This window comes from Melospiza melodia, chromosome 3 (assembly GCF_035770615.1).
Source record: "Melospiza melodia melodia isolate bMelMel2 chromosome 3, bMelMel2.pri, whole genome shotgun sequence".
Lineage (NCBI taxonomy): Eukaryota > Metazoa > Chordata > Aves > Passeriformes > Passerellidae > Melospiza > Melospiza melodia.
This window is the reverse complement of record NC_086196.1, coordinates 49,159,749-49,187,143: the sequence shown is the minus strand read 5'-3', so window position 1 is coordinate 49,187,143 and position 27,395 is coordinate 49,159,749. Positions and strand designations below refer to the sequence as shown.

The following is a 27,395-nucleotide window of genomic DNA, read 5'->3' as shown; positions in this document are numbered from 1 at the left end:
TTGTTTGTGTGGGGCAGCCAGTTGGAAATTGTTAGGCATCACATCCTCACTATTTTCTGAATCAACTTTATTTTTAATTTGGCAGCCTGTCTGTTCTTATTCCTGACTAAAGCCAGAAATGAAAATTGATAGCTTCTTGGAAATCATCTTGCTAAGTTTGCTCAGTGATAGCTTTTCCAAGTTTTTGTCTTGATATTATAAGCAGACTTAGTTTATACAAAAAATCTGGATGCAGAGTCAATTAGATCTATCAAATAGATTAGAGCCTGCTAACACTGTAGCTTCTAGTAGCTGTGGTCTAATGCATAATAAATTTAGCAATAGCTAGTCCATCACAAGGATAAAAATATAAGTCTGGATCCTACTAAAACTAGAATATGCTCGTGAGTTGCTATTTTAGCAGCATAATGAATTGAATATTTCAGAATACTGCTGATCTAAAGATACTTTATTTCTTCTAAAAGCTTTTCTTCAGCCATTATAGAGTTGAAAAAAGTAGAGTAAAAATAACATGGTAAGCAGTATATAAATGTGTGTGCATATACTGTAAAAAGTACCAGTGTGGTACTACTATAAAAATTGACAGATTAGTTTAACTCAGAGGCACAAAACATCCAGAAATTAAGATATAAAGTGCTCTGACCTACGATTTTACTTTTTTTAGAAGCAGTTGGTTTCAGCAACACATCTCTCATTCTTCTTCATCAGCTAGAGGATAAGACAAAAGCACACTCATTCTTCATTGAGTTTCTTCATCAGGTAAGTCCTACTGTTCTTGTGGTATTAGCACACACAGTTTATTACTTTGTCTTGATTCCCTCTAGAACACTGTTTAAAGTGTATGGGGTGTTTTGTTTTGGTGTCTTTTAATAAAAGGTCGGTGTGTTTGAGCGTCTGGGCAGTTTTCCAGTGCGAGGGATGCCGATGGCCACCCGACTGCTGCTCTGTGAGCACGCAGAGAAACTGGCAGCAGCTATTGTTCTCAAGAATCACCACTCCAGGCTGCCTGAGCTGGTGAATGCTGCTATACTGATTGCATTGAACAAAAGGGAATGTGATGTTCCACCAAGCCTTACCCCTGCTGATGTGTTCTTCAGGGAGGTAAGAAACCTGCCTTTCCTGAATTACTGTACGGCCTTGCACGTAGTAAATGTTACAGTGCTTTGAAATGCACTTTGAAACTTTTCCCTGTAAAACTGTAAAAGTCAATTAAAATTTACACAACTACCCTTTAAATAGGGATAATGTGGTAGTATTTTCCTCACTTTGGTGTATGTACTTTTTTGTGTCTGCAGCTGAAACGCAATTTCTGACAAATTTTATGTAGCAGAAGTTACAATTTCCAACTACCCAACATGGATAAGCAATGAAAAGGACAACTGAAATTCTCTGACACATAAGATGCACGCTAAATTATAATTTTTAAGTGATGAACTGAAGATTTTGAAGCTTTCCAGGCAGGAGAGCTGCTTTGATGAGCTGTCCTGGATGAAATTATACTAGTTCAGTCACTTACAATTTTTGTCCTCTCTAACATTAGTCAAGCTAAGTTAGTTCTCCGTTTATGCTGCGTTCCGGTCAAGTGCTCTGTCTGTCTTTCTTTCTTCCTTCTTAAGAAGAACTATGCACAAAACATTTATTTTTAGGAAGTTTTTTACTGCAGAGAACAATAGTTGCTAAGGGAGAAAAATAAATATAAAAGAAAACAGAAATAGTAGTCTGCTATTTTAAAGCAGATATGTTATCCAGTATACTTTATGTAACAAAGATTCTGCTGCCAGATATTCCAGAAGATGATGGAGGAATATGCTTAATGGAAGTGTATGGAGTTGTCTTCAGAAATGAGGATATTTTTTCCTTTTCCTTTCAGATTTAAGTCCAGAAAGAAGGTATTTTTTTGTAGTTTTAAGTATTCGATGAACCATAAGCTGGTTATCATTATGCATTAGGTTAGTTGATACCTTTTAATATTTCTGGATGTTTATGTGGTTTATACTAATGTACTTATTTTCTATATAGCTCTTGTCTTTCAGGTATCAGCTGATAGTGGACATGTTAGTGTTCAGTGTAACTTTTGTTTCTGTCTTCAAGGTATCCCAGATAGATTCCATCTTTGAATGCTTATTAGAAGAGGAGGAGCAAATCCTGAAAGACATGCCTATTGAGTCAATTGAGTGGGCCCAGATAGTTGTCAATGTGAACAACATCATTAAGGTACAGAACTGCCTTAACCAAGATGTTTGTGGGAGGGGAAGATAAGCATTGAAGGGAACAGAAGAAGTTGAGTGTAGCACATCCGAGTTACTGACACGTGAAAAAAAATGAATGTGCTTTTCACATGTCCATATACAGCAGGAAAGAAAAGACAACCTTGGGTGGAATTAGGGATGTTCCTTTTCCTCCTGAGCCACTGTTAAAGATAATTTGAGAAGTTGCAGTTTTGTTGGAAGTTGTGAAGTCATGAATATATAGCAAAGATTGAAGAATTTGTGTTTGAGCCCTGAGGTTTCTTGCTCAGTTAATATGTCCCCATCTGTCCAACTGAGAAAGCGGTGTAGAAAGAATGTGGATATTGAAGGAACATTTCAGAATTACAAAAGACAGCATCTTTTTGTGGTCTGTGTGTTCTGAGGTAGACTTTAAAATACTGACATCCTTACCTTTCACTAGGATATGCTACAAGCTGCCTGTCAGTATCGTCAGTCTAGAGCCTCTTTATACAAAACAGGAGAACTTCCAGAAAGAGAACCTGAATATATTCCATGGACAGGTGAGAAAATACTATTACAAGTTCATAAGTTTCAGAACACATGAATTTCAGTCTGAATTTTAAGCTTTCTGTTAAAAGCTGCTACAGGGTTGTCAATGAGAGTAAGTGAAAATTAAGTTTTCATTTGGGGAATGAAATGGGATGAATCCATGAACTCTTAGTTTGTCCAGTACTGGTGATGCTTTTTTAAAAAAATTGAATTGCAAATTTGGCTGTAAAACCACAAATTTAGGAAAGAAAACTAGTTTTAGAATTTTTATAGATTTTTTTAATGCATTGGTTCTGGTTGGCAGATCTGTGGGGTACATAACATTAAAATAAATCATAAAATGTGATCCATAGCTGTTTTAAAAGGACTGATGATTCTCTACTTGCAGAAATGTTGTTTTGTTTTGATGGTTTAATAGTGTGAAAAACTATCAGAACAAATGTTCTCAGAAGCAGGCACTTGATGCTTAAGCTTCCTTGTAGCCTCTACATGTAAAATACTTTCGTTTAGTGCTTCTAAGACAGAAATCTTGAAATCCATATTCCTCCTCACAAAAGTAGGACCCATGCAAACTCTTTTCATCTTGTGTTTTGATGACTATATCAAAGTATTTAAATCAGGTTAACAGAAGTCACCTTTTCCTTGTGTGTATTCTCTTACTTTGCTTAGAAATAGTGCAAGTAATTCTTTTCTTCTGAAAAAAGAGCTGATGTTGGTAGCTGGCAGCATAGATCTGCATAGTTCAGGCTTTTAGTTGGGCTCAGTTTAATATGTAAAACTAGATCGGAACAGTTGTTTATTGCTGGGGGTGGAGTGATGACGGCATTACTTTGATTTTCAGAACAAAACCATTTATTGGCTTTTTTTCCCTTGTATATTTTTTTTATTGTACATAGTAATGTTTTTCTTTCGCTTTGCCACAGATTGCTGCGGTGATTGGATTCTTGCTTTAATGTTCCCTGTGTTGTTTTCCCCAGCCTCCAGCAGCCTGCGCGCGGCGATAGCGCGGCAGCACGGCACCATCCTGAAGGTGGTATATCCCCAGGTGGACAGCAACCTGCGCAGCGTGCTGGCTGAGCAGCTGGTGGCCCTGCTGGATTGCCTCCTGGATGGCTACGTGGCTCAGCTGAAGTCCGTGGATCGCCTGGCCGACCAGGAGCGCTACAGCAGCGTGGAGATGGAATATGTGCAGAAGAGATCCGAGCTCTTGTCCCCTCTCCGTGAGTGCTCTCCGTGGTCTTTAGCGCAAAGATTAAATGGTCTGTTCGATGAGGAAATGACACCAATTTGGAGTAAATGGCATCTGTGTATGAATTCTGTTTGCTTTACACGGTTGCTTCCAGAGTACAAATGGCTGGTCTATGATTTAATGAGATCATTACAAAATAAAAGCAGATTACAAGTTAGCATCCAGGACCACATTCCATGCCTGTACCTCTTGTTAGACATCTGGGTGACTGAACTTTCGTCTTCTGATAACTTGTTGCATTTTTCTGGCAGTTTTTTATCGTGCACAGGGCTGAAAGTAGCCTGTAAATGGATTCTAAATGTTTATATTGTTGCAAGCTGAGATAAACTTATATGCCTGAAAGCTTGTTATCAGTGAATAGTTACTTTTTGAAGCCAAATTATTTAATAATCATACCCATTGTTTAACATGTTGGATGTGGTCAAGTCCTGAACCAGTAAGCCGTAGAAAAGCTCCCTTTTAAAATGGAAATAAGGTAGTGTAAATGCATTTTAATAACTTCAAAAAGTTTAAATTTTTTGGCTGAGGTAAATTGTATAAATAGTGATGTGATATCACTATTTATATAATTTAATGATAATTTATAACTAATGATAATATTTGAACATTCCTAGAAAAAGCTTCATCAAACTATCATTGCTCATGTTCATGGGTTCTGTTAGCTTATAAATACATTTTGTATCATTATGTTCAATCTAAGGTTCATATTTCCTTACAAACAGAACTAAGTCTTCTGCTGACTCTTACATTTTTAACTGAACAAAAAGGAAGATTCTAAATAGTTTCTCTTCAATGCCAGTCCAATTATCCTTATTTATTCTGTGCCTTTTCAAAAGCCTATGGCTGCTGCTTTTTTGCTCTGTGCATTTAAGTGGCTGTTATTGTAGATGTTAAGTCATGGAATTGCATCCCCCAGTGCAAACAGCAGATGATGTTAACTTCCAGAAGAAATAGAAGACATGATGCCATTTAGTATCCCCTTTTTCCCTCTTGGGCTGTGGGATGGAGGTGGTGGGTCTGCGACTGTGCATGTGCACGGGAGATTTATGCAGGAGGGGAATGTGTGAGTATCTCCTCAATGGCCACACTTGAAACTTGTTTTCATTTTTCTGGTCTCAGACAAAGGTGAGCTCCTTTGATAAAACTTCTTTTTCTTGGTTACTTAGTTTCCCTGGGACAGTACCAGTTGGCATCTGCTTTAGCAGAGAAGTACTGTGACTTTGATATCCTGGTGCAAATGTGTGAGCAGACAGACAACCAGGCCAGATTACAGCGCTACATGACTCAGTTTGCAGATCAGGCAAGTCTCTTCTATTTCCTTTAGCTAGTGTTTCATAATAAGTTTGTACCTGAAATGTTGCAAAATTTATTATTTCTTTCTGGGGTTTCTTTTCCTGTTTTTTTTTTTTAATGCTTATGTCATTATGTATACGTACAGGAGTGATGTGGAAAATTGAAGTCGATATTCACTGTAAAATATTCAGTGGAGTATTTTACATTGGGAAGGCAAAGCTAGCCAGCAGAAATAAAGGTACTGCCTGTATGGGCAGTGCCTTTTTATGGGACCTTTTTGTGCCCCAGACATGTTTTCTCACTCTTAGCATTTTGTGATTTCTTCACTCAGGTGCTGTTGTCATTACACTGTTGTTTTGTTAAACTAACATAATATAAAATGGAGGATAATTTCCAAAAGAGATGAAATTGCTAAATGTATACATAGAAAAGTAATTAATGTGTTAATATAAAAGTAGTTAGGAACAGTAGGATGGTAGGGTAGGGCTGTTGCTTTGGGGTTTTTGCATTGTCCTGCTACATATTTGTTGGATGGTTTTCCCACTGTCTGTTAAAAACTAGTGTAAAAAGTAAGTGTGCTGAAATATTAGAAAGCTTAAGGAAAAGGTGGTAGAGATTACTCAAAATGTGTGGGACTAAAACAAAAAGGTGTTAATTTGAGAATTGGTGAAATGAGTTTGTTTAGCTTTCCACAACTATTGGGGAAAGAGAAATCCTGCAGTCTACATGTTTCCTAGTAGAGTACATAAAGATTGTTTAAATGACAAAAACCAGAAGTATCAGTAATAGACAGAAATTACAGCAAACATTTTAAATAGTGCATCTTAAAATACTCATCCTGTCTGTCAAAGTGGATAAATTACCATTTTTTTCCTCTTCAAATGCTTTATTTTAAAGCAGAAATTAAAAACTTCCTGAAAAGAAGTTACTGTGGCAAATATAGAGCTAAATAGATAAATCTAATGGATAGGCTATCAGACTGATAGCCTCTTCAGACTTCATTTTTAAATAGTTAATGCAATTAAAATTTAGCATTACTCTAATATTGTCCTGAAAAGACTAAATTGAATTTGGAACAGAAATCCTGGTTAGTTATTTCACATTCAAGTTTTTGAGGATAAAATAGGGTGTTTGTTTCTTTTTAAAAAAGAGAGGGTTTTTTAAACAATGTCTGAGAGAAGGAAGGTTACAGGTTAATTTGTAGGTAGGAGGGAATGTTTCAAAACCAGTGACAGCTGAAGTAGACTTGTTTATGAAAGGAAATAGTAAGCATGGAGTTTCGAAGGAGGCAAAGAAACAGGTCTGAAAATGAGACAAGAAGAATTAGGTTTTATGTAATTCCTGTTCATGTGTATTAACGTGAAGAATTTGCTTTTGGCACTTCCATCACTTTAATTGAAGGATTCTGTGTTTATCAGCATCTGTTGCAGAGAGCTCATGAATGCTTTAAGCACCTGTTAGGACTCTTAAGGGGATTTTATCAACACTGTAATTTCTGTCATGTGTGTGTGTGGCTATATCAAGAAGGTTCTTACTATTTTCTTACTAATTGTATTTTATAAAGCACTTAGAAGGCAAGCCAGATATGAAATGTAACTTTTAGATTTGTTCATATTTCTGTTGTGTTCAGAACTTCTCAGATTTCCTGTTCCGCTGGTATCTGGAAAAAGGAAAGCGAGGAAAGCTGTTATCCCAGCCTATTGCTCAGCATGGACAGCTGGCCAGTTTCTTGCAAGCACATGAACATCTGAGCTGGTTACATGACATCAATAGCCAGGATTTGCAAAAGGTGGGGTTTCTTAAATACAGCCAAATGGAAATACCGCATGTTGAACAGGTCAGGTACATATTCAAGTAGGTAATTTACTGAGTTATGACTCTTCTCCATCAAAAGGCAGCTTGTCCAGGTGAGTTAGGAGAAAGATTGCAGATAATTAATTTGGTACTTTTGTAGTACCAAAAGCCTCCCTTCAGGCACCATCTGGTATCTCTGGTAAGTCACTGCACTATGTAATGGAAATTAGGGCTGCTTTTCATCCCTGGCTGGTGGCTAGTACTTTTTACTAAGGAATTTTGGTTTGGCTACACAATCACGACTTTGATGGAATTGGGGATTTATAGGGAATATCAATAGCATTATAATATTGTCCAGCCAGGGAAAAACTGAAGCTTCTCTTTCAAGACTAATATCTTAAAGCTAAGGAGTTTGGAGGTATCATGAAAGTACAAAAGCTGTTGGTAACTTTAATCACTTACATTCATGGTTTAAAGTACTTTTAAATAGCAAATGTGCATGTGGATAGATTAATGTGACATTGTTTTTAAACGTGATCATTTGTTGTCTTCTGGGCTCTGAAATTATATCACCTCTTCTTCCTGGTCAGTCTTTCCATCATTCTGCTAGACTTAAAAATGCATTTCATTTAACAGTTAAAACTATTTCAAATCATAAATGGCTTCTTTCAATCCACATACACGTTTGTTAAGCATGAAAACCGTGGAAACATTTATCCAACTGCAAATTCTATGTTTATAGGATAGCTGTATCCCTCTTATACAAACAAAAAAAGTCCCACTCATTAACTCCAACCAAAACTGATAAAAACCACTCTGAGAATATTGTAATATTCCATTTGTGTCAGTTGAGGTTTTCTATGTCAGGTCAAAACACTTTGAAGAGGGGGTAAGGATTCTAAAATATACATTTAATTCTGTGTAGACAGTTTATTTCTGAGTAAGTGCTCAGAAACTGTTCCTTTGTCTGATAAACAAATTCTTGCCTCTGTATTTGGTTACTGCAATTCTTGTTTTTCAAATTCTCAAATTAACAGGTAAAAACAATCTCCATGAAGAAGTGCTCTGTCAAAACATATTTGCCTGGCTTTTACTGCAAAGAATTTAATTATATCCTAAAAATACAATATGTGAAGTTGCAGTTTATCCTTTGAGAATGCAGTAGATTTTTTTTTATTTGCAATGAAAAGATTTTTTTAAATGTTTTGCTGAAAGAGAGAACATCTTCTTGGAGGCTGTAATGCAGAGTTTCACTGTACAAATTGTACAACTTTTAAAATTAAGGGTTATAGTATTGCAAACAATAAATAGCTGTGAGACTTCTGTTCAGATAAAATTCTTATCTGTTAAACATCTAGTCCTAATTTACAAAACTGATTTCTAGTCTGTATTTATTTTAGGCTCACAGAACGTTGCAGACTTTAGCAAATATGGAGACACGATATTTTGCAAAGAAGAAAACACTTCTTGGCTTGAGCAAATTAGCTGCACTGGCATCAGACTTCTCGGAAGACATACTACAAGAGAAAATAGAAGGTAAGAAGTAAAAACAGGACAAAGTGAAGAAAAGACTTACTAAATTACTGAATTAGAATCCCATTAATTTTGGAGATTGACTTTTCTATGTTGAGGGTGCTGACTTAGTGTGGTAAGGATTAATAGGCTGATGATTTTGCTCATTTTAGGAAGCACAAGGAAGACAGTGTGAGGCAATAAACTGAGTGTTCACTTTCATATGTGAGTTAGGACTAGGAGCATGGCAAATCTGTACCTTTCCACTTTTTCTACTAACATGTATACTATTGGCAGAAATAAAAAGCTGCACCAGTACTTTGAGAAGTGGCTGAAAGTTGTCAGCCATTCACACTGAATGTATTTTAATGAATCTACATTTTATATTTGAGATGCAAGGTAAAAATTAGTTAATTTCTTAGAGCCGGTTTGTAGAATGGCTTTCACTTTTGAATTTTTCTCAAGTCTTGAAGCTCTTAGGCTATACAAGGAAATCCTGTAACTGTAATGCAGTTGCAAAAATATACAGTTGTGATCAAGAAGTGCTTTCTCAGGGTTTTGCTTTTTATCTAGGAGGGTTACCATGACAGTGTTTCACTGTACTCTATCTGAAATTATGTGAACAGGAGAAGTACAAATATCTATCCTGCTTCATTACCAAGTGCAATGGTTCCACTGCTCTGCCATTCCTACCCCTTTGGGAAATACTGTTTGTGCGGCACATGTGCTGTGAGTTTGAGAAAAAGCAGTTTTGCAGTACTGGTTAAAGGATTCTGGCCACCAGGGGGAGGCTTTGGAATATGACTCAGGGTTGCTGCTCAAGCTTACTTCTGTTTATCTGCATATTTAACCATCTATGTAATGAATAATTCTTATATCCTGTTGAAAAAGCCTGGTAATACTTACGTTAAGTAAGTAGGCTTTAAAAATTATTTTTAGCTCATAATAATAATGTATTATCTGCCTTTTAAGTTGTATAGCATTGCATGAAATCTTGAAGTTTAAATCTGTTTTTTATCACCGTGAAAATGCCTATGCTGATGTGAAGAATCTCACCTTTAAATAGGAAAGCTTAAAAATGACAAATGAGATAATCAAAGCTTTATTTCAGTTTCTGCTTCATTACACATTTCTGTGTGGCACATGATGTAGTTATTAAAACTTAAACTCTTCATGTATCTCTTTCCTGTTGATAAAGAAAGACTAATTATTTCTGCTACATTTTACTTATTCCTCTAAACAGATAAAATGCTCCACAGAATTATTTTCCCTATTCTAACATGCAGTGAAAGTTAGTGGGAAGGGCAGGGTTCATATAGTATGGTTGATATTATTCTATTTTGGATGTCTCAGACTAGCAAGTTTCTCATCCTAAAGCAGCTCATACTGGCAAGTATAAAACAGTCAAAAATTGAACAGTTCATGAGATGGGACATGTCCATGGCACAGCTACCTCAAGTTGCAACCAACTCATTTTCCTGTGCAGTGCAACAGCTTCCACCCAATTCTTTGTATTAATTTTGAAGTTTTGGGGCAAAATTAGAGTTAGGCATTTTCATTACACAGGGAACATGAGTGGAAAGTAAGAACTGGTTCCCTGGGAAGGCAGTATTGAAGTGAAAGTATTTCTGTACTTTGGGAACGTGGATGAGAGTCCAAAGAGAATGCTTCATAACATACGCTTGTAGGCTTGAATAATATTGTGGCTTGACAGTTGCTGTTGTGCCACAAAATTTATTATTACATTTTAGTAACATGAAACATTCATTTCCTTAAATGACTACAAGAAATATCAGAGCAGGAGCGCTTTTTGTTACATCAGGAGACACTTCCCGAACAACTCCTGGCAGAGAAGCAGTTGAACCTCAACGATATGCCAGTGCTGTCTGCATCTCAGCTCATTGATGTAAGTGTCCCATGTTGTCTTCATTACACAGGTACATTTCCAGTGTGTTTTCTGCCCCTTTGTGGTGAAATAAATCAGAAGGTCACAGCTGCCTTTATCCCTTATATAACTTGCTAAGCACCTAAAGATCTGATCTGTGAATTAGTTTGACTTCACTTAGTTTCTTCCTGCAAACATCAGAATGATGGGTTTGGTCCTAGTTTTTTTCTGTTGAATGTGTGCTTTGGAGTGCTGCTGCAAGAAAAAGCAAATCAGATCAGTGCCAGAAGTTGATTTACCAGTCTAAACAAGGTTTTGGATGTGAGACACCAAAGGATATTTTTACCTTCCTTTGCATTCTTGGTAGGGCAGAAGTTGGAAGGCAGAATGAACAAACACTTCTACCCTAGTGGAGAAGGATGCTGCAAGATAGAAAAAGGAAGTACTAGAAGCAGGAAGAGGCTTTTGATCACCTGTTGCAAAGAGGCACCAGAAGTCTTTCTACTTTTATTTTCTTTTACAAAAATCCAACCCATCATGAAATAAAAATTAGCACTGTTCCAGTACTGGGATGAGTAATAGTGCTGATTCCATTTTCACACTCCTTTCTGGGATCAGCCAGGAGCCAGTAACCTTACCGATTCTGCCTTGTTTGCCACATTTTTTTACCATCCACATAAAAAATACTCCACGAATACAGCAATACATTGTAAAAGAAGTCACTTATATCTGGGTGTCAGTATTTCTATATTTTTCTGTAATCCTGTGGAAAATCAAAAGCTAGCATGTAAACAAGCTGCTTGTTTACATTCTGGTCATTTTCTTAGAACTGTGCTAATAGCAGATTGTGAAGTGCTTACCTGTGTCTTTAAGTAAGGCTATCTGTGGGATTAGGGAAGGGTAGGAAGTGTCAGTCAGGACTTGGCAAGTGCTGGCACCGCAAGAGTTTTCCTTCTGAATTCTCTCTTATTGTCAAACTAGTGTTAATACTTGCTACTTGCAATGCAAAAATGAAACTCAGAAAGTGTAAATTGAAATAGTGCTAATGTTAATTTTTCTTTGAAGCACTAATTTATAGTTGGGTAATATGAAATACTGAGGGGAACTTGTTGTTTTTAAGGGGTGAAAGGCAGCACATGTGCTGAAGTTCTGCTTTGAGCTTAATTACCGAAATTATTCGGAGAGCTTATTTGTGGAGCTGAGCTCTGCCTACAGTAGTCCAGGAATGTTACAGCCTTAAATGGCACTTAAATTTGAAACCCAGCAGCCTTGTATCCAGTATCATTTGTCCACAGGCCATTGTCACATAGGTGGAATGCTGCTCTAAAACCTTAAGTATATTCCTTACTATAAAAATACTAGCGGTTGAATCAAGACATATTTTCATGAGAAGGTCATGTAAGTCGAAAATATGTGGTGGTCTTCCCACAGTGGGTTGTCCCTGATACCAGTTACGTTAGTTTGTTATCTAAAAATAATTCTCCATGTTAATCTCTGATTTCATAGTTGTTCATATGTGATGAGAACAGAAGAGCTAATGAATATGACTTCAAGAAAGCACTTGATCTGCTGGAATATATTGATGAGGTATGAAAACTTTTTGAAGGATTTCTAACCTAGAGACTTTTTTATTATTATTTAAGCTAGGGTGGTGCATCTGTAGTTAATTAACATATTAGTTTAGTGTATGGTAATTAAAGCAACCCCAATGTGTTTTTTCAGTTTGTTTTTAAGTCACTGGAGGCATAATGCCAAATGTAGTTTAGATAATTTAAGAAAAATTACACTCTTCATCTTCACTTCCCATTTATAGTCTGTAGTTTCTTTTTAGAGCCTCACTTCCCTACAGGCTATCTCCAAACAGGACAAAGATTAACTTGTTTTCATAGTTCAGTTCTTGTGTCTTCCCTCTTGACAGTTTCACTGATTGTCATGAGGTAATGTGGGATAGTCACCACTTTCTAACATGTAAATAGCTTTGAACCACAGATTTGCCATATGCTTTTTTCCAATTGTATTCTTTTTCCTTCTCAATAAAATAAATGTTACTCTAAACCCATGCAACTTCAAATTTTTTTTCCCAGCGATACTAAAATTCCTAACAACTTATGTAGAACCATTCAGCACAAATCAGAGGTCGTGGTTTCTGTGCAATGCCGAAACTTCCCTTTTCAAATCAAATGTATATCTTTGAAAACATTTACTAATGTATTTGTATAAGATATGTCCTAATGTGGACACTAGTGCATGTTATGGCAAGTTAGCTTTGCCATACCAAAAAAAGAGTTTTGACTCTACTCATCATATAGCACATGGTAAAGTAAAATTTGCCTAGAATACAATGTTTTACAAATTGGTATTTTTTTGCCCTTTTACAAGCTGTGTTAGTTGGTTGTCAGCAGTCAAGTGATGCTGTAGAAAGTCGGAATCCAAGATTTCAAATGAAAACAGTGTTTGGTGTTTCAGAAGTCCAATCAGATCATCTGTTAAAGCAGCATTTGTTAAAAATTGCATTTGGTGATTGAAGAATCTAATTCATTGGTGCAATCTGCATGATAGTGTGATTATTTCTTTGTAAAAAACCCTAGAATTTTAATATGCCTGTCTTTTCACCTTATATGAATTGAAGGAAGAAGAAGTGAATGTAAATGATCTTAAACTCAAAATTCTCTGTAAGGCTCTCCAAAGAGATGGGTAAGTATAAATCTAAGTTTCTGAGACACAGCTCTTCCAGAATTATATCTTAGTGCACTATTCTCTAACTCACAAAAAATACTTAATTTCAGAGGATAAGGTTAGTAAAGTATAATGTGTCTGATCAGAACATGTATTCTTATTTGAAAAGTGAAACTACAGCAAAAAAAAATCTGCAGTACTTTGTTGGTGTATCTCACTGGCAACCTACTGTGCAGTCCTGGCACCTGATGCAGAAATGAACCCATGCAGCTTTTAGCTTTTGTTCTTGAACCCTTTCCTGAAGTAAAAGAAGTGACCAATGCTGAACTTTAACCTTTTTTTTCCTATGAAGCATCTCAAGTAGAAGCTTTTTAATAAGATTACATAGGCAGAGGTCACTCCTGCAAGCTTTTATTTCACTTGGATTTTGCCATTGAACCACACTGGCAGTTTCATGACCTTTTTGAGTTAAAACTGCATTTTTGGTTGTAAGAGATCAAAGCCTTAGAAAAGCCACTCTTGTGGATGTTTAAAACCAAATACAGGCAGAATCCAGTTGGTCACAGGGATCTTCTCATCAAGCAGTGGTACTGTTCTCTTTCCCAGGTTAAATAACACAAGTGGTATTTCCTCACTTTCCTTTCCAACTCTCAAAGTCAGTTCTGACTTTCCTAACTCCCACCTATGTTCCAAGAGGAAGCTAAGGAAGAAAAGATGAGGACAGAATACATTCCAAATGCACTGTGCCGTTTGTGATTAAAATGGAAATAAGCAGCATTTGAATTCACACTTATGCATAGGATAGATTCCAAATGGCAGTGGTGTCTAGGAAATAATTCCTAATTGCATGGCTAAGTTATGTCCATATATAACACAAATCATAAGCAGAGAGAGGTTCACACTATTTCAAGTGTTTTCCATTCCTGTAATTTTAAAGGCAGAAGAATTCAGAGCTCATGCATGGCACCAGTCCAGTTATTGGTTTATGATTTATCTACCCTGGACAAGCACAGGGTTTTGAATGTGATATTTTAATGGTTCAAACACGTACAATGGTGACAAGATTTTGGCCACTCTGGCAGATAAGCACAGGCAATTTGAGATACAGACTCTACACTGGATAGTGGGTAGAAAACTTGATGTCCCAGCTGAGTTTCCAGTCCAGCAAGGCTCACAAAGGCTTACAGAGAGGTGGTGTTAACTTTCATCTGTGTGCAAAAGTAAACATTAGAAATGTGACAGTTCCTACTTTTGAGGATGGCCTGTGGTTTCTAACTTGAGGGCTACAGATGGTGAGAAGGTTCTTGGGTAGGATGGAAAGCCTCACTGAGTCGGCTCCTGATGCTCTGCTTGTGTCCTTACTGTCCTCCTCTGTGCCCAAGGGGAGAAAATCCCCCTTCCCTCCCTCCTTTCCTCACATTCTTCCCAGTGGAATTAAAGATGTAATCCTAGACATTTAGGAGCTGAAGAGACATCCAGGGTAAAACCAGTGAAGTACAGAGGATTTGTCAATAATAGCTTCTGGATCTAGATTCAGATCTGTTATAGGCACGTCCCACAGGCCTGTGGTAGTTTAGGGAGTGATATGAGAACCAGTTTTGTCTGACAGCTTAGCACATGGAACAGGAAATTTTAACAACTGAAAGGTTAGAATCACAGCAAAACAAGTTAGGTTGGTGTTGAGTTTAAACTGGAGCATATAAAGCTCTGCAAGGATGAAACATTGTCATTTAAAACAATCTTCCTCTTAGAAAAATCTGTTTGGGATTTTTTTGTAATCACAGATGAGACTGGCATTCATGAGTCATTTAATCACAGGGTAGATAACCTTTGTTTTGTGATTGTGTGTGTTGTTACAGGCCTGCAGCTTAAATCTTGCAATTTTTCCCCATTTCTTTTCTCAGTGTTTGATATTTGTTTCGTTTTGATTTTTTTTCACACTGGAGAATTGCTTCTCTTGCTTTATTCTACCAAAATTACTTTTATCGCCTCAGTTGTAAAATATAATTGCGCACAATAGGTAGTGCTTATCTCAATGGATAATACTTCTGTATTATCAAAGAAATAATGTTGTTTTGTTGTGATTTTTAATGGTTTAAAAATGGGAAACATTTCTGTTTTCCTCCTAACTAGACTACATTGTAGTAGAGCAGTTTTGTTCCAGTTTTACTGAAATAATGACTAATTAACACAAGGTAGAAAAAAAACCTCTTGCTTTGAGCTATAACCAAGCACATAATGCTTCCATATGGACATGTATTAATCACCTTTGATAATTTATCAACTTTTCCTGTGATTTGGGTTTTTTTCTTGTTAGTGTTTCTATTATTTTGTTTGTGTAATTCTTTCCTAAAATTATTCTTTGACTTGCAGATGGTCCTATTCAGATGGTAGAGATGATCCAATTGAAGCATCTAAAGATAGTATATTTGTAAAAATACTACAAAAACTGTTGAAAGAAGGTAAAGTGTACTTAAATATAATTGAATGAAATGGTTGTTTCCAAAGCTGCTTAAGATCAATATGTAAAAAGTAGCATTATTAGATTCTCAGAGTAATAAGAAATTCATTCCACTAGGCAGTTAAAATCATTTGAAGCTAATTCTATCTCTGTAAACTGTTCAGGGAGATAAGAGATGAGCAGATTTCTTGGTTGTAATCTTAGTATCTTTAAGTTATTTGCTCAGTAGAGCCCTGAACACATTTTTAGCAGTTGCTTACTATTCAGTAAAGTTGGTCTTCTAGGGGTAAATATGTCTCTTCTGTAAGGTACAGCATTAGTAACTAATTGACTGACACTCAGTAGAACTTAATCTATTTTAGCCAATTTTTTTTGCTTTTATTTTTTTCTCTCCAAAAGCCAAACCAAAAAAAAAATACACCTCCCATTCTCCACTTAAAGCTGACTATAGGAAGTTATGGCCATGGAATTTACAGCTGGAGGAGGGAGGGAGAAAAGGGAAGCAACTGGGAGTCAAAGCCTGTTTCAAATATTACTGCATAGAAACTTTTTGCAGAACACATAAGGCTTCATGTGAAAAACACAAAACTTAAGTACTTCAGAAAAGTTCCAGTTTTGTGTGTTCAATCCTGTCAATTCCCTTGCATTCTTTTAAGACTTGCACACCCTATGCTGGAACTATTGCAACTGATATATAGTTATTGTATGACTGAGCTTTCTTTTTTCTTGCCTTTCTTTTATTTTTATTTATTTTACTTTGATGAAGTGCTGTGTAAAGACTTGGATTTATAGTTTAATCATTGAATTACTGAACTCTAGATAAAAAAAAAATTAACTCTGTTTTACAGGCTACTTAAGCTATATTGTATTTCTTGACGTGTATAATAGAGTCAGAGCTTCCCAATTCCAAAAGAGTAATTTAGCTGTGAGGCAGGCAGGGTGTTTATTTAAAAATTATATTAACTGCTAATGCAAAGTACTTCAATCAGAGATATAATAATTGGGTTTTTTTTGTTTTGTAGGAGTTCGGTTAAGTGAGTATTTACCAGAGGTGAAGGACTTGCTTCAAGCAAATGAACTTGGCAACTTGAAATACAACTCTTACTTTGAATTTGTGTTAAAAGCAAACTATGAACTCTATGTTCAGGGACAAGCATGATTCTCACTGGGATTTTAAAATATTTTTTCTAAAGAACTCTTAAATTCATGTTTACTTTTTTATATTCTGTTTGGTTTTTTGCTAAAGCTTTGTGATAAAGTCTGTATGCGTAATAATACATGGTCTTGAATGTATAGACATTGATGCTTTAGTCAGGGGACACAGAGTTGTGTTTTCAGGCGAAATAAAAATAAAGTTTTAATTTTCTGTGCCTTTCATAAAATTGCTAGTTTGTTCTGTATCTGTGACCTGTCTGAGACTCAAGGATACATACAGGGTGAAAATCACACACAGGGTGAAAATCAGGGACCCACTGCAGAGGGTGGGAAACCTGTGTTGTCACTGCTGGGGCTGTGATTTCAGTTCAGAGAAAATACTGAACACATTGGTGCTGGATGACTGTGTACATTACTTGAGAAACAACAGGTAATTCTATCAGATTACTCCACTCTTTCTTTTTACAATACTTCTTGCCTAGTAGAAACTAGGTAATTTCAGCTTTGCATTTTTGTTATTTGCACAAAAAGGATAACTGGCTTGTCACTGATCACTCAGCTTGTCTGTGACAGAAAGGAATAAAGTGCAGCTCTCCTTCAAGGCCTTCTGGTCCAGTAAATACTCCATTCTTTCAGTTCATATCTCCTTAATTAAACTTTTTAAATTAAACATTTTAGTATTGTATCCATTTAACTTCCCTTTAAGCTATTTCTAGCATACATGTAAAATGGGATTAGCAGCTCACCATGCAGTAATTCACAGCAACTGCTTGTGCTTAGGCTCAGAAGAAACCTCGAAAGCATTTATGAAGGTGTGGGAGTACAGCATGATCTTCCTTACTCCCTTGCCTTGTCTCTGCTGGTAGGCACTACTAATTTCCTTTTTTTCCTTTTTAACCCCACTGCCCCAGTTAGTTATCTTTGACATAGGAATAATTTTTTAGAAAAACAATTTCTCAATTATTCTGATTAACAGCAGAATTTCAATAAAAGTTACTGCTATCTGATGTGTTGCACTTTTCTTTTACATGTAGCTCAAGAGCCAGAAACTGACCGCAGAGCAACTTGCACGCCCTTATGTTTTACTTGTCTGGCTCCATGCCTGCTGCAACAACTTGATCTAACAGCTGAGAAGGTCAGAAGTTAAATTGGTTGAAGAGAATCCAGTTTCTAGTTTTAAAAGCACAGCTCCCCTTCCGTGGCTTCCCCTCCTCCCTGTACTAATACAGTAAGCTGGGCTGAGAGTCTGAACATGTTTGGAAGAATAGATTTATGTAGAGAGGTTCAAACTAATATGGGAAAGAAATGCACTAGCAGTCATCTTCTAAGATTGTTCTGAGCAGCGAGCTTTGCTCTTCTGTAGTCTTGCATGGCTGGGAAGTGTGAGTGTAACTCCCAGCTCTGGCTTCAAAGGAGTCACTCATTTAAAGCCTTGGAGGAATTCCACGTGTTCGCCTGAATGTCACTTTGAGGGCGGTTTCACATCTATAAACTTAGCAGGGTTTTGGGAGAAAGGGACTAATGGAAGAAGTGATTGCTTGCCCCTGCCAAAATATGTTCTGCCTTAACTCTTCCTGGACTCCTGAATTTTGCTTGAAGTGCAATCTCTGACTGTCCACCATATATCACTCTGGGGATATCTCATATCTTCCTAGACTGTTGGCCACTTCTCTGTGTTCTGTCAGAAGTGGCAGGGCAAGCAGTTCTGATCACCCTTATCCATTGTTTCAAAGTGCCTGGGTTCCCTGCTGGATCATGTTTATCATGGCTGGTGTAAAAGTATTATCCGGGTTTTTGGGAAAGGATGAGCTGTGTAGGGTTTTCAACTGTTCTACTCTCCTGCTGGGTTGGGAGGCACTTGGCGTTTATACAGCAGCTTTCCATCTGACTATTGCCAAAACAGAAGGCTACTTACAATGAGTTTACTTAAACAAAGCCTCATTAAAATAACTTCCATGTCTAAACAGATGTTTAATGTTCTTGTACTAGTAATGTTGAACTGGTTCTCTATTCTGTTGGAAAGTTTGAAGAGTCTGGGACTCAGGGTTATTCCTCCTCTCTGTCCTCTGCTTCATTATGTAATAAACTGTGCTGGTGCAGAACTCTTGTCTCAGATTACTGCTCCAGGAGGATGCCTTCATTTACCACTGCATATGGAAGGTGGCGAATGCCACAGCTCTAGCTTGTTTCTAAGTGTAACAACAACAAACTTGTGACAAAAAGATGAGGGTTAAAACTGCCTGAGGGGGATGGATAACTCCTCTTGAATAAGGATATAGGTTGCTTCTTAAATAGTTATTTTCTCAGTAATGGAGAGCACACAAGGTACGGGAGGTACACATTTGCATCCTTTGTTGTCACCAGAGCAGCAGGAAAGTTTTTCAGTTCTTATTTGTGCTCAGTTTCAGAAGCTATGCATGGTGGATAGTGAGTTCTTTGTGCCCTGTACTGGAAACTAACTCCAACTGAGACAAAACCCACATTCATTTAGTGAATCCAGATAAACATCAGATCTACCTGCAGAAAATTATATTTTACTTAGAAGTGGGAGAATTTGACATTGCCATTTGGGTACTGTGCTGTAAATTAGATTGGGGTAGAGAGAAAATAAAAGGGAACAGAAGGGATAGAGTGGGTTTATGCTTGCATCATGTTTCATTGCAGGATTAAGGATGTTTATCTTTCAGTGGTGTTCAAGTTTCGGTTACTTGATTTCTGATTCAACACAACCAGCCATATTTTGGAAACCACGATGAAGCACTACAGTTCTGTAAATAGATTTGGTGGTTGTGATGCCTTTAAGTGCTCTCAGGGCTTCCGATTTTTGTACTGCCAGTTGTTGATGACAGAACTGAAGAATAATACAAGTTGAGGAACAGGGCGAGAGAAGAGCACATTTTAATAACAACTTGATGCGAATTCAAAATCTATAGCAGAAGGAATTAAATGGCTGCCAGAGGTAAAGAAGAATGCTGTCAACCCGGAGGATGCAGAAGTTAAACAGAGGAGAAGAAAAGTTGTCTGCTTCTCTGTTGAGCTGTCTGCTCTGCCTTGCAGTGGAGGAAATCACCTGCAGAAGCACCTTCACTCGCAGGAGACTCCTCAGAGCACAGTGCTTCTAGCCTACTGTTCCTCTTCCTTCTTGCCTGACTCCCTAAATTTTCAAAGGATTTACACTTGACTGTGTCCTCAGGGAGGATCATGAAGGTTGATTTGCATCAACATGGTGTCAGGGTTGCAAATCTGCTTGCATTACTGTTTCTTCTCTCAGTTGGAAACCAAGTATCTGTAAAATCTTCCAAGTGTCCCACGTGGAACCTCTGCCTAAATACCCATAGCTGAAGGAGATGAACTGTTCCTTTTCACTTGCATAGTACCTTCAGCTCGTCAGAGATGACTTGCCTGTGAGACCACACTCCTTTTGGAAAGGGTGAGCCGCAGGGATGGCTGAAGGGTTCCCGTGTTGCCTGGCCAAGCTCAGCGGCCAGCAATGGGAACTTGTAATGGCACCAGCATTCACCACTACGTCAGGCTTCTGGGATCAGACCAGGATTAATCCTTTACCGGGCTTCTCTTCAGGCATTTGTCTGACAGATGTTATCCTGCACATTTATTTTCCATTTTTAAATCACAGCAAGGAAACCATGCACGGCTTTAACTTCATGTGTAAAGTTGTGGGTTTTGCATGGGCTGTCGCCGTGTGCCCTGCAAGCCAGGGATCCACCTTGTCACTTCACTTCTCTCCCAGTTCCCTTTCTCCCCCTGGGCTCGCCTACAGCCATGGGAAGGCCCGGGAGGGGCGCGTTTCCCTTCGCAGCCCCGAGCCTGGGCACGTGGTGGCCGCGGAGCCGATGCCCGCTCTCCCCGTGCCCCGCCGAGCCCCGCGGCGCTCCCGGCCGCCCCCACCTGCTTTGCCCTTAACGGGGCCGGTGCTGCCGGGGGATTATTTCGGCCCGGGCCGCGGGCGGTGGCGGGGGGGGCTCGGCAGACGCGCCTTATACGGCCGGGCCCGGCTCACCTGGGCCGGGGCCAGGAGCGCCTTCTTTGGGCACCGCCGGGCCGGGGCCGCGCCGGGCCCGGCACCAAATATGGGGACGGCCGGGGCCGCATTCCTGGGGGCCGGTCGCTGCCGCCGCCCGCCGTGATAAAAGGCTCGGCGGCGGCCGCGGCGGCCACGAGTGACCCGGCGAGGAGCGGAGCCTCTCTCTCTGCCCGACGCGCGCAGCCCGCAGCCAGCCCAGGTAAGCCCCGGCCCCGCCGCCACCGCCACCGCCCGCGGCTGCCGAGCGCCGTGAGGCTCAGCCCCGCTGCCTGTGCCCCGCAGACACAGCCGAGACCATGTGTGACGAGGACGAGACCACCGCGCTCGTGTGCGACAACGGCTCCGGCCTGGTGAAGGCTGGCTTCGCCGGGGACGATGCCCCCAGGGCCGTGTTCCCCTCCATCGTTGGCCGCCCCCGCCACCAGGTACGGCGCGCTCCCCCTCCGAGCCTCCCCGCACGCCCTGCCACGGCCGTGGCTGCGGATCCCTGCTGCCTTCCAGCCCTCGGCATCCTCCTGTCCTGCTGGGGAGCCCCGAGCTGCTGCCCGTGGAGAGGTTGCTGAGCCCCCGCTTTCCTCCCCTGCAGGGCGTCATGGTGGGTATGGGTCAGAAGGACTCCTACGTAGGAGACGAAGCCCAGAGCAAGAGAGGTATCCTGACCCTGAAGTACCCCATTGAGCACGGCATCATCACAAACTGGGACGACATGGAGAAGATCTGGCACCACACCTTCTACAATGAGCTGCGTGTCGCCCCAGAGGAGCACCCCACTCTGCTCACTGAGGCCCCCCTTAACCCCAAAGCCAACCGTGAAAAGATGACCCAAATCATGTTTGAGACCTTCAACGTCCCTGCCATGTATGTGGCCATCCAGGCTGTGCTGTCCCTGTATGCCTCTGGCCGTACCACTGGTGAGTGCAAAGTCCTGCTGGCTCCTCTTCCCCGAGCAGGGACGCCCAGGACTGGTCCCCTACCTCTGACAAGCACTCTGCCCCCAGGGCAGGACCCTCTGTGGCCACATCTCTCACACGGCTGTTTCTTGTCTCCGCAGGTATCGTGCTGGACTCTGGTGATGGTGTGACGCACAACGTCCCCATCTATGAAGGGTACGCCCTGCCCCACGCCATCATGCGCTTGGATCTGGCCGGCCGGGACCTCACGGATTACCTGATGAAGATCCTGACTGAGCGTGGCTATTCCTTTGTCACCACAGGTAAGCACCATTCCTCCTCCAAAAAGTTCCCTCTTGCTTCCAGCCCTCGCACTTCTAGAGATGCTCTCGCCCCGTTGCAAGCCCCGAAAACAGTTCCCGGGGGAGCTTATGTGTGCTTGGGGGTCTGAGTGCCAGCAGAGCTATGGAGGCAGTACAAGTGCTCCCTGTTCCTCCTCTGCAAACACTGATGCCTTTGCTCCCCCCTGACAGCTGAACGTGAGATTGTCCGTGACATCAAGGAGAAGCTGTGCTATGTGGCTCTGGACTTTGAGAATGAGATGGCCACCGCTGCCTCTTCCTCCTCCCTGGAGAAGAGCTATGAACTGCCCGACGGGCAGGTCATCACCATCGGCAATGAGCGTTTCCGCTGCCCAGAAACCCTCTTCCAGCCTTCCTTCATTGGTGCGTGCCCCCCTCCCTCTCTCTTCCCTTGGCAGCTCTCCCTCTCCTCTCTCCAGAGTCACCCTGCAGAGCTCTCGCTTTGCGCTTAACCTGTGCCTGCCTGTTTCTCCCAGGTATGGAGTCTGCAGGTATCCATGAGACCACCTACAACAGCATCATGAAGTGTGACATTGACATCAGGAAGGACCTGTACGCCAACAACGTCATGTCTGGGGGTACCACCATGTACCCAGGTATTGCTGACCGCATGCAGAAGGAGATCACAGCCCTGGCCCCCAGCACGATGAAGATCAAGGTAAGGCAGGAGCACGCAGCTCCTGGGAGCAGCTGGACGGGGCTGTGCCCAGCCCCGTGCCCGCCCCCACGGCAGAGTCCTGTGTACTGATCCCAGCTCTCTCGGTGTTTTCCAGATCATTGCCCCGCCTGAGCGTAAGTACTCCGTCTGGATCGGCGGCTCCATCCTGGCCTCCCTGTCCACCTTCCAGCAGATGTGGATCACAAAGCAGGAATATGATGAAGCTGGCCCATCCATTGTCCACCGTAAATGCTTCTAAACATGTTTACATGATCACTTTGCCAACCACGCTCAGGATGACAACTTTCAAGGTTGCAGGCGGCTGAGGGCCTGCAACAGCCATGTAACTTTCTATTTTGTAACAATTTCTGGTTACTGTTGCTGCAAAGCTCCATGTGACACAGTGTATGTAAAGTGTACATAAATTAATTTATTTTATCTCGTTTTGTTTGTTTTTAAAACCAATGCCCTGTGGAAGGAAACAAAAAACTTCAAGAAGCATTAAATCATCAGTCATTCTGTCACACTCCTAATGCTGTCCTTTGTCGTCTTTTGCTCGGGTTCTTCCATCTCTTGTGGGTTTGGCGTGGGGATGGCGGGGCTGAAGTCCCCAGATAGGAGGGGGCTGGGGAGGGGGCAGGACCCCAGTCAGAGGAGCCAGCTCTGTGACTCCTTGGGCTGCAGGCTGCCCGGTGGCACTGAGGGCAGCGCAGCATCATCACGCTGCTGCAAGGGGGGTGCCCTGACACTCTGCAGTGTGCCGGTCCCGGGCGGGAAAGGGTTACCTGGAGCCTTCGCTCGCAAAACATTTCTTTTGGCTCAGCCTGCCAAAAAAGTAGCCCTGGCATGCTCCCGAGGAAGGCAAGGCTGGTGCTGAGGGCAGGTGGCGGGTGCAGGTTAAATAAAGAGCTTTCCACTCCACTTATGGGAGCCCACCTGCCGCGGGGCTGTCCCGGGGGGCCGGGGGCAGCCAGGGCCACTTCCTCACCCTGCCTGACACGCTTGCCCTTGCCTGTGGTCACGCACGGGGAGCTGCCTGCTGAGGAACCACCCCCTCCTCTGCCCCCTCGAACCACCCCTGCCCTTCCCGGGATCGCGTCCTGTGCTCAGGAACTCCCCAGGAGCCCGAAGGAAAATCCCTGGGGCTTCCCCTCACCACGGACATTTGCCTGCCCTGTTTGCCAGTGAGGAGGCAGAGCCGAATGGGAGGAGGGAAAGATGCTCCTGGCCTTTCTCTCATTTCTCTCTTACAGGCAAGGGGGCTCCGGGACCTCTTTATTTCCAGCATGCACACACACACACACCAGGTGTTCCCTCTGGGAGCTCCCCTCCCTCTGGGAGCCATCCTAAAGCCCTGCCAGGCTTGGCACATGTTCCCAGGTCAGGACACACGTGCAGGAGCCACCAGCCTTTGAAGGGGGAGGACTCCTGGAGCACAGGACCCTGTCATTAAGCAGTGCCTGAGCTTTGGGGTGTTCTTTTGCTGTGGGACGCAGCAGTACTCAGGAAAGAAGAGATGATTTTCAGATGAACTTCCAGCCCAGGAAGGTTTTTTGCTCTGCTGTGGCTATGCCAAGGGTGCATTTGTTTTGCATTTTGGCTGGTTTTAGTTGCATTAAATGAGACCGATACACGAGCTCACTTTTTTGTTTAGCACTATCCCAAAGCAAAAGCCTGTGGGAGGAGCTGTCCTGGTCCTTCCCTGGCACCTGAGAGCAGGGACGGCCACAGGGCAGCCCTAAGGGCTCTCAGTGCCTGGGGAGGGACTGGAAATCAGCTGCTTTTCAGAAAACAGTTGCTTCTAAAAAGGCAAACACGAACTTTTGCTGCCATTTATGTAGCAGCACATACTCCATCTGTCAGCTCCCTGTTGGGATTTTGGGAGGTGCTCAGCATTAAGTCCTCAGTACCTGGCCCCTGATCTCAGGTTCAGTTGTGCCTTAGGTGGTGTTGTGAGATGGATTTTAGGACCTGCTTCTGCTATTTAACTAAAAGATTAGTTTAAAAACACAGATAAAAGTTAGCTTAGAACAGTAGCCTCGTGAGTTAGACAGCATTCTCAGACTCCACTTTTCACCTATAATATTAATTTATGGCCTTAAACCCACAATGGAACAGGCTGATTGGCTGATTTTTGAAAGGGCAAGTGTTGCTGAGCCAGCCACTCATCTCCAACCTGATCAAAATCAAAGGCATCAGGAAGTACTTACTCCTTCTGAATGTTTTTTATGCAGTGCCAAACTTGGGTTTAGCCCAGCTGTGGACAGGGGTGAGTCCTTCTGCTTTGCACTGAAACTGCCTTGCACTGAGAGGCTGATGCTGCCACTGCCATGTCATTGTCTGCTGCCTCTAACAGGAGTTTTGGTCTCACTCTAACACACAGCATCAGGTATTCTCCTCAGCCCCTGCGCCAGTTTCCTCCTGTTGAAGATAAATGACCTAAAGTACATTCTTACAGCTGAAAAGAAATGACTGGTTTGTTGTTTTTGTTGCTTAATCAGTGAACAGGGATGCCATGAGTCTTCAGCCTATGAAATCACCCTGTTCAGGTTTTAATTTCAAACTGAAACACTCTCTTTATCCTGAAACCAGTCTTTATTTGGCCTTGGGGTTTTCATCAATATTTTTAGCAATTGAAGACACAGATTGTTTGGAAACAGGTGAGTTGGATTTTCATATGGCTCACAAGCCCCATTGCTGGGAAGGTGGTTTGGAGGATTTTGCTTGTGTGCAGTGGCCTGGGTTTGGTGTTTATTGTGCAGTTCTCAGGAATTTCATTGCCCTCCCTGTTCCTCTGACAGCGCTGTTGGCAGCAGGCAAGGATCCCCAGGACCCAAAGGATCCCCTAGACCAGCATCCTCTGTTTTGAGACAGGCAAAGGGATAAATGGGGCATCAGAGGAGTAAAAGGGGATAAAGGAAGGATGCAGGACACTCACACACTGTGGGAGGGAGGGTAACAAAGGAGAATGGCTCTTCCCTGCACCAAAAACATCCTCTGCAGCTCACTGCTGGCTCCAGAGCCATCTGCATCCAGGGCTGGACCAGTGTTGGTCCATAACCTCAGTCTACATCCAGTGGGCAAGGTAAGAAGCTGCCCTCGGTCCAAATATCACCAAGAGATGGAAAATCTCGAGAGAGGAAGAGTCCTTGAAAGGACAAAAATGATGTGGGGCTGTTTAAATGAGCTTGGGAGGCACAGTCCTGACTGGGTTTTGATGCAAGCTTTCCCCAGATCTGCAGATGCCTGGGCCATTACCTCAATTATATCAGGAGCTGAGGGAAAACCTGGGTTCTGAGGGAAAGTCTCAAGGGAGCCTCTGAACGAAAGAGCACAGGAAATCCTGGAGAAGATGAGCACACTGGAGGGGTTTCCTAATTTTGTTTTGGTACAGATTTTGCTGAAGTGGAAATCTGCATTTGCACAGAGAGCAGATGTGGCCCAGGATGGGCTACCCTCCCACCAAGGTGATGGCTTTGTGCAAAGGGAACAGGCACCCCAACACGCTTCTCCCCTTGGCTTCCAAAACTGCAGAAACAAAAAGCGCTCTGACCCACAGCATCTGCTGGGCTGGGCTTTGCTGGGGGGACCCAAACACCCCCTCAGACCTGGCATCAGTGCAGCCCCACTGTGTACTCTGCTGGCTGTGTGCCTCCCATGGAGGTTTGGCCAGTAATATTTATTAAAAGAATTTTACCAAAGGGACAAAATAGAGGCCGCTTGAAAATTAGCATCACTTTTCACAGGAAACTCCTGAAGTGAGGCATTCAATGAAGACCTTCAAAAACTCAAACAATTTTATTTTATAGGAAAATTTTGTGCTGTTTCTATTTCACTAATCCACAGGGAAAAATAATTGAATTGAACATTTCTTGTTAGGGTTTACTTGTTTATTTATTTATTTTGAACCAAATAGGCATTTTTTCTTAAAAAAAAAAAAAAAAAAAAAAAAAAAAAAAAAAAAAAAGAGCTATGCAATTGTATGGATTTTCATGGCTGATCTCCTGGGGCTGGAAAATGGAGTGCACAAGGGTGACTGTAACCTATTGATGAGGCAGTGGATAGCTGCAGGCAGTGCTGGTGTGCAGGGCTCCCATGTGGGGCAGATGCCACTCAGTGTGGGCTGCTTTAGCAACAGGACCATTGGAAATGTCCCCCAGCCTTGAGTGCTTCCCTGGGAATTGCTGGTGGCTTTGGGGATCCTCTTCAGATCCTCATGGGTAGAACATATTTTGGAGGGACCAAAATGTTCTGGCTGCAGGCTTGGGGAAGTATCTGTATTTGCAGCACACTAAGACTGTTTTTCATTCGTCCAGGATGTGAAAATTAAGCAGTTGCTGATTGCTCTGTGGCAGGGGAAGCTGGAGCGTGGCTGGCTCCCACTCGGGCTGCGGGGTGTGTGTGATGGGGATGAACAGATGTTGGGGAAATCTTTAATTTCCCCCTCCAGGACACCCTGTCAGCCTTAAACTACCCTGCCCAGTGCAGATGTGGGGCCAGCAGTGCTCAAACCCCCTTGCTGGCTGTGGTGGCTCTGGCAGCTCACCCTGTGTGCTTGCAGGGCCCACGGCCAAGCCCCGTCGTGTCTCGGCTGCTCAAGGCCACGCTCTGAAAATAAAGCTGCAGCTCGGAGGCAGCTCTGGCTGTTGGTGTTCAGGG

General features: G+C 41.8%; 2 protein-coding genes across 3 annotated transcripts in view; both read left to right on the top strand.

Moving 5' to 3' along the window:
- Positions 1-17,011, top strand: part of NUP133 (nucleoporin 133) — a 30,002-nt gene extending 12,991 nt beyond the window's left edge. The window contains exons 14-26 of one of the 2 annotated variants that reach the window (XM_063151652.1): positions 668-759; positions 877-1,101; positions 2,092-2,214; positions 2,671-2,770; positions 3,737-3,979; positions 5,175-5,308; positions 6,932-7,090; positions 8,496-8,631; positions 10,395-10,513; positions 11,999-12,079; positions 13,122-13,186; positions 15,542-15,630; positions 16,652-17,011. In XM_063151652.1, the coding sequence (XP_063007722.1) occupies positions 668-759; positions 877-1,101; positions 2,092-2,214; positions 2,671-2,770; positions 3,737-3,979; positions 5,175-5,308; positions 6,932-7,090; positions 8,496-8,631; positions 10,395-10,513; positions 11,999-12,079; positions 13,122-13,186; positions 15,542-15,630; positions 16,652-16,788 (1,703 nt within the window). In that variant the 3' untranslated portion in view covers positions 16,789-17,011. Of the gene's footprint in view, positions 1-664; positions 760-876; positions 1,102-2,091; positions 2,215-2,670; positions 2,771-3,736; positions 3,980-5,174; positions 5,309-6,931; positions 7,091-8,495; positions 8,632-10,394; positions 10,514-11,998; positions 12,080-13,121; positions 13,187-15,541; positions 15,631-16,651 lie in introns of both variants that reach the window. The other variant, XM_063151651.1, reaches the window with a different exon arrangement.
- A 3,908-nt stretch (positions 17,012-20,919) lies between these two features.
- ACTA1 (actin alpha 1, skeletal muscle) lies at positions 20,920-23,269 on the top strand. Its single transcript, XM_063151650.1, has 7 exons — positions 20,920-21,025; positions 21,109-21,251; positions 21,413-21,737; positions 21,878-22,039; positions 22,250-22,441; positions 22,555-22,736; positions 22,852-23,269. Exons 2-7 carry the CDS (start codon positions 21,123-21,125, stop codon positions 22,993-22,995), a joined length of 1,134 nt encoding a protein of 377 aa, XP_063007720.1. The 5' UTR covers positions 20,920-21,025; positions 21,109-21,122; the 3' UTR covers positions 22,996-23,269.
- The last annotated feature ends 4,126 nt before the right edge of the window (positions 23,270-27,395 follow it).

Coding starts and splice junctions, on each gene's coding strand:
- ACTA1 (XM_063151650.1), top strand. CDS start 21,123: ATGTGTGACGAGGACGAGACCACCGCGCTCGTGTGCGACAACGGCTCC. Junction 21,252..21,412: donor TTGGCCGCCCCCGCCACCAG/GTACGGCGCGCT, acceptor CCTCCCCTGCAG/GGCGTCATGGTGGGTATGGG. Junction 21,738..21,877: donor TGCCTCTGGCCGTACCACTG/GTGAGTGCAAAG, acceptor TTGTCTCCGCAG/GTATCGTGCTGGACTCTGGT.